The 12,012-nt window shown below is 52.2% G+C and overlaps 1 protein-coding gene across 2 annotated transcripts in view; it reads right to left on the reverse strand.

The window, feature by feature from the left end:
- RIMS3 (regulating synaptic membrane exocytosis 3) overlaps positions 1 to 12,012 on the reverse strand; it is a 35,239-nt gene that overhangs the window by 7,873 nt on the left and 15,354 nt on the right. The window contains exons 2-3 of one of the 2 annotated variants that reach the window (XM_045190883.2): positions 11,736 to 11,908; positions 4,752 to 5,000 (exon numbers count right to left, since the gene is read on the reverse strand). In XM_045190883.2, the coding sequence (XP_045046818.1) occupies positions 4,752 to 4,968 (217 nt within the window). In that variant the 5' untranslated portion in view covers positions 4,969 to 5,000; positions 11,736 to 11,908. Of the gene's footprint in view, positions 1 to 4,751; positions 5,001 to 5,345; positions 5,482 to 11,735; positions 11,909 to 12,012 lie in introns of those variants that run through there. The other variant, XM_045190884.3, reaches the window with a different exon arrangement.

A 12,012-nucleotide genomic window follows, 5' to 3' on the forward strand; every position in this document is an offset into this window, starting at 1 on the left:
CCACTCTCGAACTAACAAGAGGTGATTAAGGAAACAAGACAGAGCGGGGCAGCTAGGTTGGCCTGAAGGGACTTTGGCTTTGAGACAGACGCCTACAGACGTGACCTGGACACTGAGCGGTGAGAGCCTGGCCTGTGTCTCTGTGCCTCCTGTTCACAGGGCCCTCTGCCTCCACCCTGCCCCATGCTCAGCCTTGCAAGGAACATGGGGCACTTTGCCACTCCTAGCAGCGCACCATCCTGCCTGGGTTTCCATGGCAACCTCCTCAGCATTGCAGTGTGGTCCCTCTAGACACCCTTTCCTCCTGGGGTGGGGGCGGAGGGCACAGAAGATGGGTTGAGGGTTTATAGGGACTTCCCCTGCTGAAGCTTGGCTGTCTGAGCCCTGTGGGGAGAGAAGCGGCGCTCAGGTAGGGTCTGTACCAAAGGAGCCATTTGCTATTGCTGGTTAGAGATCCAGGCAAATTAGGAGGGAAGTTACGTCTATGGTTGGGGAGAGGCTGGGGGTGGGATAGGCAGTGCAGCACCCTCAAAAGCACTGGGGAGGGGGAGCTGGCTATTCAAGACCATGGCTCTGGGAAGGGGGGACTTTATTCCTCTTGCTTTGTCCTACTTACCTTCCAGGAAGTCCCACTGGGATAGGGAAGGCTAGGAGGGCTAGCATCACCAGCAAGCAGGATGGGGGGCTGGGAGTGGGATGAGGTGAGAAGGAATGTCATCTTTGAAACCATCAGTTTCTGGGATACTGGAATAGCTAGCTATCCAGGAATACATCTCTCTCTCTCTTACACACACAGTCCCATTAGCTTGTTTGTACCTCTTCCATACTGACAGGCATGAGCAGACACACCCAGTGCTGACAACCACATTTAGGAAGGCAGTGATCTCACATACAAGGTCATGTGTATGTTCGTACAATAGTAACAAATGGTCCTGTCATGTCTTAATCATACATACACATGACATACCCTGCCATGTAAGTGTGATCTTCACACCAAAACACTTAGAGTTGAACCTATCCGCTCAATCACACACACAGATGCAAACTCAGAAATGGTGTGTGGCCCACCACATGCAGAGGGGCTGGGCCATAGTGGTGGGTGTCAGGGACTCGCCCTGTCCCTGGCTCCTAACTGCCAACGCCCTCTAACCTGGTTAGAAGACAGGTAGGTCTGTGGGATCTGCACTCTACCCTCCCTCCCCCCAAGCCCCCTCCCCCAACACACATCCTGAGCTGAAGCCAGAGCCTCACCCATGACCCCAGTCCCTTTATTCTAGAGCTTGGGAAAGCTTTGACCCATTTGGGAGAAAATTTACCATCTCTGATCAGACCTGCCCATTCCATTGTGACCCCCTGGTAGGGGAATCACAGAATTCTAAAATGGTAGAGACACCTCGGCCAGCCCCCTGGCCCTATCATTTCACAGATGGGAGGCCTGAGGTCCGGGCACCCACAAGGCCCAGGCTGACGCCCAGCCTACCGACAAGCTACTCCTCACCCATTTTCACCAACTCCACATGGTTGGAGATGCGATTCAGCAGAGATTAAGTCCCATGTCATCCATGTGGGGAGGAAGGTCTTGTAGCCTTTGAGAAAATTCCTCTGCTGTTTTATACCTATCCAGTCTCTGAACCCTGAGGATCTGGGCAGTAACTTTAGGTAGCCCCTTTCTCCAGAGAACCCAGCCAAGTTGCTTGCAATAATTTTGTGGTCCCTGGAGACTGAAAACCTCCAGGGACCACCCCACCCATCAGAGCATCTGCGAGGGACAGGCAATTACAGCTCCCCACAGCACTGCCATGGCATCTCCTGGAAGGATGCTGAGCCCTCTTTCCCACCTGACCCAGAGCCCTGGGCCCAGGAGGGATGGGCTGCTGTCCTTGGTGCTGAAAAAAGGAGCTCCATTTGGCCAGGGGCTGGGACAGCCCGGGATGGCCTTGTGTGAACCCAGTCTAAGGCTAGACCAGAACCCACATGTGTCCTGGGACCCCAAAATTCTTACCCCACCCATCTCACTGCCCCACAACTTGGAGAATTTTAGATCTAGAAGAAAGCTGGGCGAGTGTCTTTTTAGCTCCATTTTACAGAGGAAACAGGCCCAAAGGGAAAGTCACTTTCCCAAGGTCCTGTGAGGAGTTACAGCCAAGACCAGTTTTTGGAAGCCACCTTAGGGCAATGCGAAAGGGGTAGGCATGAGGCAGGGGAACTAAAGGGGAGGCTGGTGTAACAGTCCAGGCTTTGAAACAAAGAGGAGGAGCTGAAGCCAATGCAGAGTATGGATAAACTAGGAGGCAGGAGGCCCCTGGGAAGGCAGACCCAGGGCCCAGAAGACTGGGTCCAGGAGACGGGTTCCTTGCCACTTCACACAGCCTGGCCCTGCAGGGCACTAGGCCATCCCACCTGGGGGCAACTGGGAACACTCTCCTGGGATCTCTTCCCAGAAGAGAGTTTCCAGGGCCCATTCCCCAGTTGAGCCAGCCCCATACATCCCTCTGGAGCCAGATTGCCCCACCCAGGATGGGGTTCCAAGCTGGGGCACTGGAAATCTCAAGGCTTTGGAGAAAAAATGGGGACAAGGAGTTATAGCTGGGGGAGGGGTATGCTGCAAGCAAGGGGCAGAGCTGCAAGGGCCAGAGAACTCTTATTTTTTGGCCCTACTGTTGGACCCTGGGTAATAACAATAACATCGACATAGCAGCAAGTGCCTACCAGGTACAAGGCTGGTGCCTTTGCATCACCTATGTCATTAAATCCCCTGGACAACTCTGTAAGGTACAGATTGTTGTTTTGTTCTACAAACGAGGTGGTGAGCACCCAGCTCATAAACGACAGGGTGTGGCCCTAAAAACCATCTTGAAGTTGTTTTCAGGAAAATGCTTTCCTCTCTTCAGGCTCCCATGCTTCATCAATAAAATGAGTGCATTGGACTAGATGATCTCAAGGGGCTGTTCCTGCTCTGACACCTGGTGATCGATGAGTCACAGGGACCTTCAGCTGGAAGGGCACCCGTGTGATCCCCTGGCTCAGGCCCCAGCCGTCAGCCATGCCCCTGCACACCACAGAGACATGTGGTCCAGAAGCCTTGTCCTCACTCATCTCCCTTGAGGCTGCAGGTCTCCTTGGTGTCTGCTCCAGTCCCTGCCTGCTGACTGGTGGTAGTTGGGCAGCCCCAGGCAGGTCACTGGAACATCTCCCAGTGACTTGAGTCCTTGCCCTGGCCTTGAAAAACCCTTCCTCCAAATCGCTTTGGACATGAAGAAACCATTGGCCCTAAAGCTGACTCCGCAGAAGGTCAGCAGCAGGGCTCAGTCTCCCAAGGCCAGACTCCTGGGGCCCAACACCCCTTTGACCTTCTAACCCTAATGCCACCCTTGGTCCTGTCCCAGCCCAACTCCTGGATCTCCAGGTCCCCATCTCCCTGACTGCTTGGTGTCAGGCCTACACTGCGTATTCACAGCGGCTGGCCGAGCCCACCCTGGGGCAACGATCACTGCAAGCCCCATCTCACTTAGCATTTCCCTGAGCCAGAAACCACACCGCAGCTTGAGTGCTGGGAAAGGCCATCCCACGTGCTCCTGGGGAGGGCTTTGTAAAAAGCTATTTTAAGGCCTGGAAAAGTCCCCCACCCCCAACCCCAACTGGGACTCTTGATGAGCATTCTCCCCAGATCCTCCGGCACCCCCACCCCCTCACCACCCCCATCCAGCTGCCTATTTGAAGGATTCTTGGGGAAGTTGTTACTCTGAGCAAAACAAGCAGGAAGAGATTTTAATACACAACCAGCTGGTGTTTGGGCTGATGCCACAGTGAGGAGGTCTGGGCTGGGGGGTCTGTGAGGTAGGGTCCAGGTGACCGTATGATAAGGTGGGTCGCCCAGCACTCTGAGCACAGCTGGGGTTCCGTAACTAGATGTCTGAGAAAGTAGAATGTATTTGTGAGGATGCAGCTCCGACGGTGTGTGATCGTAGGGTTTTGTGACATATGTGCATACACATGTGTGACATGTTTCTGTGACCATGGGTCGCCACTGTGTATGCGTGTGTGTGCGCAGGAGAGAAAGAGACAATGCTTCTGTGACCTGGGTCTGTCGGTTTCAGAGGGCCGTGCTTGTGTGAATTGCAGGACTGGCTTTATTTGTGACCATGGACAGTATGAATAACTATATTGTCCTTTCCTGGAAGTGGGGTAGCAGCTCACCTAAGCAACTGAGCATGCTATTTATACAGCTGCGCAAGGCGTGTGTCTTTGTGTGTGGGTATGTCTCTCTTGTGACTCTGTAATGTATTTGTGTGGCTCTTTGTTGCGCTAAGGAAACTTGGAGATCACTGGGGAGACTGAACTTGTGGCTGCGTGTGTCTGTGAAGCTGCGCTGCACAGCACAGGGCCAGGAACGTGGTGGCTGTTTAATAAACAGATCCTGAATAACGTGTACGCGTGTGCATGGAGGCAGCAGAGGGTAGTGGTTAGGAGCTTGAGCCCTTAAGCCCAAACTGCTGGGGTTTGAATGCAGGCTCCACCACCTGCCAGCTCTGTAGTTTGGGGCAACTCACTTCCCTTCTCTGTGCTTCAGCGCTCAACTCATAGGATCACACGAGAGTTCGATGAGTCGGGACATGGACTGGTGCCAGAGTGGCGCCTGGTATACAGTGAGTGCTACCTAAGTGCCTGCGGGTACGGGCGTATACATCCACGAGGACAGTTCCTGGACAGAAGTGACCCACCGCGGCCCTCGGTGCCCCGCACCCCCTTACCAGGCTGGGGGAGCTGGAGTGCGCTCTTGCTCCACTGGGTCAGGCCCACGATGGCCACCATCTTGGCGCCCAGGCTGCTGCGCCGCTTCTTGGCGGTGGTGGCCCCGGTCCCGCCCCCCGCCTGCTGAGATCCACAGATTTCACCGCTGATGCTGGAGCTCCGAACCACATTCCTGGAGCCTGCGGCCGCGGCCGGGCCTGGCTCCCCGTTAAACATGGTCCGAAGGGGCGGCAGGGCCTCAGGCAACTCTGTGGGAGAGACGAAGAGACAAATGGGCCCGCATCAGACACGCGGGCCACTCTACCGCAGCCACCACTTCTGAGCTGTGTGACCTTGGTCAAGTCTCTGGGCCTCTCGGAGGCTGGGAAGATTCAAGAGTGGGCACAGAGTCTGGCTCAATAACTGGAACTATTTTTCCTAGCACATGGCTCCCCTGGCAAGTGACCGGGTTGGGGGGTAAAGGCAGCAGCTGTGGCATCAAATGGCCCGTTCTTGACTTGCTAAGGCCTCTACACACCAGCTGTGTGACCCTGTGACCCGACATCCTTGGTTTCAGTGAACACTTCAGCAAAACAAGAAACACAAGCACGCACCTCATGGGAGTGTTGTAGGGATTGAACCAGTGCGCGTGACAGTGCCCGAGCGGCGCCAGGCACAGGGTAAACGTGCAATAAGGGTTAGCGGTGGTTACTTCGGAGCCGCACCAAGAACAGGGAGAACAGAACTGGCTCCGGCCTTGCCGGCAGTGGAAGAGGCCCTGCTGCTGGAAGGGGACGGTTCAGAAAAACCTAAAGAAGAGGGTCAAAGTCACCCATAACTGCACTCCTGAGAGGCAGCCGCTATCAGCATTTTAACCTATTTCCTCCCAATCTGTTTTCTATGCACTTTAAGAATAATTGAACTCATTCTGCAAATACAACGTTATATCCCTTTTTTTTTCTTTTTTTTTTTTAAATATATTTATTGATTATGCTATTACAGTTGTCCCATTTCCCCCCCACTCCACTCCATCCTGCCCACCCCCCTCCCTCCCACATTCCCCGCCTATAGTTCATGTCCATAGGTCATACTTATAAGTTCTTTGGTTTCTACATTTCCTACACTATTTTTACCCTCCCCCTGTCTATTTTCCACCTATCATCTATGCTACTTATTCTCTGTACCTTTCCCCCTCTCTCCCTCTCCCACTCCCTTAATGACAACCCTCATGTTCTAGTTGTTTGCCTAGTTTGCTCTCGTTTTTGTTTTATGTGTGGCCGTTAATAACTGTGAGTTTGCTGTCATTTTTACTGTTCCTATTTTTGATCTTCTTTTTCTTAGGTAACTCCCTTTAACATTTCATATAATAAGGGCTTGGTGATGATGAGCTTCTTTAACTTGACCTTATCTGAGAAGCACTTTATCTTCCCTTCCATTCTAAGTGATAGCTTTGCTGGATACAGTAATCTTGGATGTAGATCCTTGCGTTTAATCTTGGGTAATGTAATTATGATGTGCCTTGGCATGTTCCTCCTTGGGTCCAGCTTCTTTGGGACTCTCTGAACTTCCTGGACTTCCCGGAAGTCTATTTCCTTTGCCAGATTAGGGAAGTTCTCCTTCATTATTTGTTCAAATAAGTTTTCAATTTTTTGTTCTTCCTCTTCTCCTTCTGGCACCCCTATAATTCGGATGTTGGAACATTTCAAGGTGTCCTGGAGGTTCCTAAGCCTCTCCTCATTTTTCCAAGTTCTTGTTTCTTCATTCTTTTCTGGTTGGATGTTTGTTTCTTCCTTCTGGTCCACACCATTGATTTGAGTCCCAGTTTCCTTCTCATCACTATTGGTTCCCTGTACATTTTCCTTTGTTTCTCTTAGCATAGGCTTCATTTTTTCATCTGTTTTTCGAATAGATTCAACCAAGTCTGTGAGCATATTGATAACCAGTGCTTTGAACTGTGCATCTGATAGGTTGGCTATCTCTTCGTCGCTTAGCTGTATTTTTTCTGGAGCTTTGAAGTGTTCTGTCATTTGGGCCATTTTTTTTTTTTTTTTGTCTTGGCGTGTCTGTTACTTTAAGGGGCGGAGCCTTAGGTGTTCACCGGGGCGGGGTAACGCTGGTCGCTGAGCTGTGACGCTGTACGAGGGGGAGGGGCTGAGTGGGAGCAATGGCGCCAGCCTCACTCTCCTCCGGATTTCAATCCTTCACTCCGCTACCCACAATCAAACTGGGCCACTCTGGTGCTGGTTCCCGAGTAAGTGGGCCTGTGCACACTCTCGGCCCCTGTGGGTCTCTCCAGCAACCTCTCCTGTGAGGCTGGGAGTCTCTCCTGCTGCTGCCCCAACCCCCAGGGGCACTTTCAATCACAGGTTTGAGGCTTTATTTCCCGGAGCTGGAGCCCTGGGTTGCACAGTCTGCTTCTCTGCCCACCGTTCGTCCGGTTTATCTGTGGGCGAATGTGGTGCTGCGGGGTGCTACCCGCCACTCTGCCTGCCCCACTCTCTGCCACTCTGAGTTCGGCCCTCTCAGTTTATCTGCGCAGATGTGGGGCCGCAGGGTCTGCTAGTGCTCGGACTGCCTGCGCCATTTGTCCCACACTCCGCCAGTCTCAGTCCCGCCACAGCCACACGAGTCCTTTCCACCCCGGTGCCCGTCTCCGCCCCTCCTACCAGTCTGGATGAATGGTTATTTTCTATTTTCTTGGTGTTGGTCCCCCTTGCTGTTCGATTCTCTGTCAGTTCTGGTTGTGCGAGGAGGCGCAGTGTGTCTACCTACGCCGCCATCTTGGTTCTCTTTTTTCTTTTTTTTTTACTGATGTTCTGAGTATAGTTGTCTCCATTTTCCCGCCACCACTTTCCCCCGCCCTCCCACCCCCACCTCCCACCTTCCACCTTCAATCCTACCCCACTTTGGCTTTGTCCATGGGTCCTTTATACATGTTCCTTGATGACACTTTCCCTTCTTTCTCTTGTTATCTCCCTCTGCCCTCCCCTCTGGTTACTGTCAGTTTGTTCTTTATTTTAATGCCTCTGGTTATATTTTGCTTGCTTGTTTTGTTGATTAGGTTCCACTTATATCATATGGTATTTGAGGTGAGATCATACGGTATTTGCCTTTCACAGCCTGGCTTCTTCACTTAGCATAATGCTCTCCAGTTCCATCCATGCTGTCGTGAAGGGTAGGAGCTGCTTCTTCCTGTCTGCTGTGTAGTATTCCCTTGTGTAAATGGACCACAGTTTTCTGATCCACTCATTTACTGATGGGCACTTAGGTTGTTTCCAGCACTTGGCTATTGTAAATTGTGCTGCTATGAACGTTGAGGTGTATAGGTTCTTTTGAATTAGTGTTATATCCTGGTATTTTTCATTTAACATTCTATCACAAACACTTCCCAATGTCATTAACACTTTGTGTAAATGGTTTGATGCCACCATAATATTCCATTGTATGGAAGTAGCATAATTGATTTAAATATTTCAATATAGTTACCTCTTAGATCAGGTCTATCTCTCCATCTCCCTCCTGTCTTAAACAATACTTCAACAAACATCTTTCTACATGGATTTTATCTGCTCATTTCCTTAGGCTTGATTCCCATTGATAGAGTGACTGGTTTAACGGGGTGTGGACACTGCTGGCAGCTTCCCCAACATGCACCCCCTCTCCCTGCTTCCCGACAGAGCACTGGTTCATCCAGTGCCACCCCATCCTGATTAGTTTCAGCTGGTCAGTGAGTGTCATTCACCTTGGTAACCCTTACTCGTCCCAGGGTGAGCAAGTGACAAAGTCGGCCCAATCCGACTTCAGGAAAAGATTTGGGTTCCATATTTATGAGAGAGGCAGAGGTGTCTGTCTGTCTGTCTGTCTCCCTCTCTCAACTCTTCCCCCAGGGAGGGCCCAGCCATAGGATGAAGCCAGTGTTGCTGAGGGCAGCACAGCACAGAGACAGAAAGGACCTTGGGCCCCCAGAGCCTGCCTTTCTCCAGCCTTCCCATTATGTGGGATAATGTATTTTACTCTGCTTAAGCCAGTTTGAGTCAGGGTTCTCTGCTACATCCAAAAGTATCCTACTGGATACCAAGGGCCTAAACATTTTTTTGATTCTTGGAATATATTGCTAAATTTCTTTCCAAAGTATACAGATGGACTCTCCCCATTAGCTGCATTCAACAAATATTTAAGCCCCTAACATTCCAAGGTCTGTGGTTGAGTGCCAAAGACACAGTTGTGAGCCAGTCCACCTTCATCCTGCCCTCCTCAAGCCTCCAGTCCAGGAGGAAGAGAGATAGAGGGTAACTAATTATGCAATTAAATATTTAATGATGGTTCCAATGAGTGCGAGGGAAGAGGGCAGAAGGTGCTGAGAGCCACTCTGGGGGAGTCAGGCAGCAGGCATCGGTGGCTCTATATACAGAAGTGGAATCTCTGGCTATCAGCCCTTCAACCTGGCTGAAAGTGTGACGCTCAGGCCGCGTATCGGAGAGAAGGCCGCTCCAGCATGCTCTGCACCCAGCCCTTTCTGGCTCTGTCCCGGCCCATGGTGTTCTGCCCAGGCAGCTCCCCTTCCCAGGGCTCAGGGGCACTTTGCTTGACCCTCTGCCCTCAGGCCTGTCACCCTGAGGAAACCCAGGTTTCAAAAGGACAAAGAAAAGGGTGGGAAAATAGAGGTTGAAAAGGGGAGGCAATGCTCCTGCTAACGAGGGGGACAGTCCCCCAGACAGCTGACAGTGCAGTCTGGTCTCCTGGTCAGCGTGGCTCCCGCTGGGCTGGAGAATTAGGGCTGACAGTGGGGATGAGTCACAGCCGTGTCTTGCCTTCTTTGTGGCTGTCTGGACTGTTCTCGCTCACCCTGTGATGTGTGCAGAGCCCCGGATTGTATTTCTCCATCCACCCCCCATCAACCTTGCAGCTAATGGAAAGTCCCCTGGACTTGGGCCTATGATGATCTCTTCTCTTTACTTTCCAATTCTAGTGCCAGTTGGTGTGTTTTTGGGGCATCTGCATGGTCTTGTGATGGGTGGTGGGAGAGAGCTTATCTGATCCTTTGAATCTGCTACAGCGTAAGCCTCACTTGCTCTTGAAAGTATTTCTGTCAGCTGTGCGGTTATTTCCATGTCACAGATGAGGAAACTGAGTTGCAAAGACACCAAGGCCTCGCCCATTCTACTCCTCTAAGAAGTGGCAAGGCCTGCACTCAGGCCCCTGTTTCAGCAAAGACACACTCTGCAGCCCCTGCCCCTCCAACCCAGAACCCACACAAAGATGTGGGCCCAACCCCCCCCCACACACACACTTTGCCCTCAGTCTTGGGGCTCTTTGAGAAAGCTGCCCCAGAGCAGCCAGACTACAGGAAGTTCAAGAACACCACTCCCAGGGGATGAGAAGGAAAGAGGCTAAGGGACAAAATTCCTGACCCTGCCAACCCATGGACTCATATTTCCTCATGAATAATAAATGGCACCAATAAGCGGATGGCTTGACATCCAGGACTCGGCACCATCCAGGGACACTCTCATCTTTAACTACCCAGTGAGCCTGGAGAGCTGATGAGTGCCTGGGAGGGCCAGTCGGGCCTACCATCCCCCAGGGGACAGAAAGCGCCAGGCCCAAAGCACTGGGCCCGAGGTCATAGGGCCTGACCCCCAGTACACTAGTCCTGGGTAGGCAGTCAGGAGGACTAAGAATCAGGAGGTGGGATTAGAATGTATAGATTCCTTGTATTACCTTCTCTGGGCCTTGGTTTCCTCATCTGTTTGTAAAACAAAGGGGTTGGACTAGGTGATCTCTAAAAGCCCTTCGCCTGGGAGAGCAGAGTCTGTGAGCACACAGGCAGCAGCAGGCACGGAACTGGGGCTCTACTTGCTGCTCTGGCAGCCAGTCTAGCTCCAAAATGACAAGACAGAAAGACAGACACAGCTGGCCACCTGGCCCTGCTGAGGAGGAAAGTCCTACTACATAGCAACCCCTGAGCCATCAGACCACGGGGCAGGAAAGGGGCAGGAGGTGGAGAGGGGCCAGCAGGGCACAGAACAGAGCACCTCACATTCTGTTGGTTCTCAAAGATTGCTAGAGGAATGACAGCCTTTCCATACAAATCCTTCAACAATGTCCTGCCTCTGAGCAGGACTGTCCCTTTCCGGGCCCAGTTTGGGGCACCCCAAGGAAGGGAATTCTCCCCCGATGTCCTTGGGACCCGGTGGGCCTCACTGTCGACTTCTCCCTGCTGACCCTGCTCCATGGCTGCAGCAGCATCTACGATGACAGCTCAGATCTACGCTCTAGGGAGGAAGCGGCTGCCCTGGCTGCTGCCCTGACTCCCGCCAAAGCTCTACACCAGCAGACACCTTCCAGGCTCCCCACGGAACAAACCTTTTCTTTCTGGCCCTTGAAGTTTGGCCTCTACCCTGAGGTTCCAGTGCCCTCAGGGCTCCCCCTACCCTCTTCTGAGTCCTGACAACAGCAGGTCTCAGGGCTCTGCCAAGCTGCCCTGGGCCCCTCGGTCCCTTTGACCATATGTCTAACCAGATAATGAGCTTTTTTAGGGGGGAGTCAATGAGACCGTCCAAGATAAACACAGCCACCCAGCCTTCAACAGGAAAGACCAAGGAACCTGTCACGGGATGATGGGCTGTTAGTCTGAAAGAGATGGCAAATAACCGAGGCTCTTACTGCCTTTCCCAGTCTTCCACCCACAGCAGGCATCACTAACCCATCCCTTCCCCTTCAAGGCAGGTTTAATCTCCGAATCCCTTTCAACACTGTGCTTCAGGCCCAACTGATGAGAACCAGCTCAGGAGTTAAAACTGATTTGCCATCCTTATTCCAGCCTGAGCCTTTCCGTTTGCAGGGTAGGAAATCAAGGCCCAGAATGGAACACACTCCCAGGATCACATAGAAAGTTGGTGACAAAATCAGAGCTCCAGCCCAACCCTCCTAACTCCCAGACTCCACATCACCTGTCAGATGCTTCCTCCTCACCTCTCACCTTGAAGAAAACCCAAACTCACCGAACTGATGAATCTGCACGTGGTGCTCCGCATCACAGGGGGCTGTGCCCCTCCCAACTGCACTCCCCTAGGGCATTGACACAGGCTTCCGTCAACTTCTGAGACACCAGTTTTCAAGAAAGGAGGTGAAGGCAATCAGGGTAGCTCCCGGGTGGAGGTGATGTGATAAGACTCTGGAAGGAAAGAAGAGAGTTTAGAGGAGGGGCTAGAGAAGACATCTGTCCTCAAGGGCTTCCAGTAGCTTATGGAGTAAAAAGACAGACTTTGGACACAGCGA

The sequence above is a fragment of the Desmodus rotundus genome, chromosome 3 (assembly GCF_022682495.2).
Source record: "Desmodus rotundus isolate HL8 chromosome 3, HLdesRot8A.1, whole genome shotgun sequence".
Lineage (NCBI taxonomy): Eukaryota > Metazoa > Chordata > Mammalia > Chiroptera > Phyllostomidae > Desmodus > Desmodus rotundus.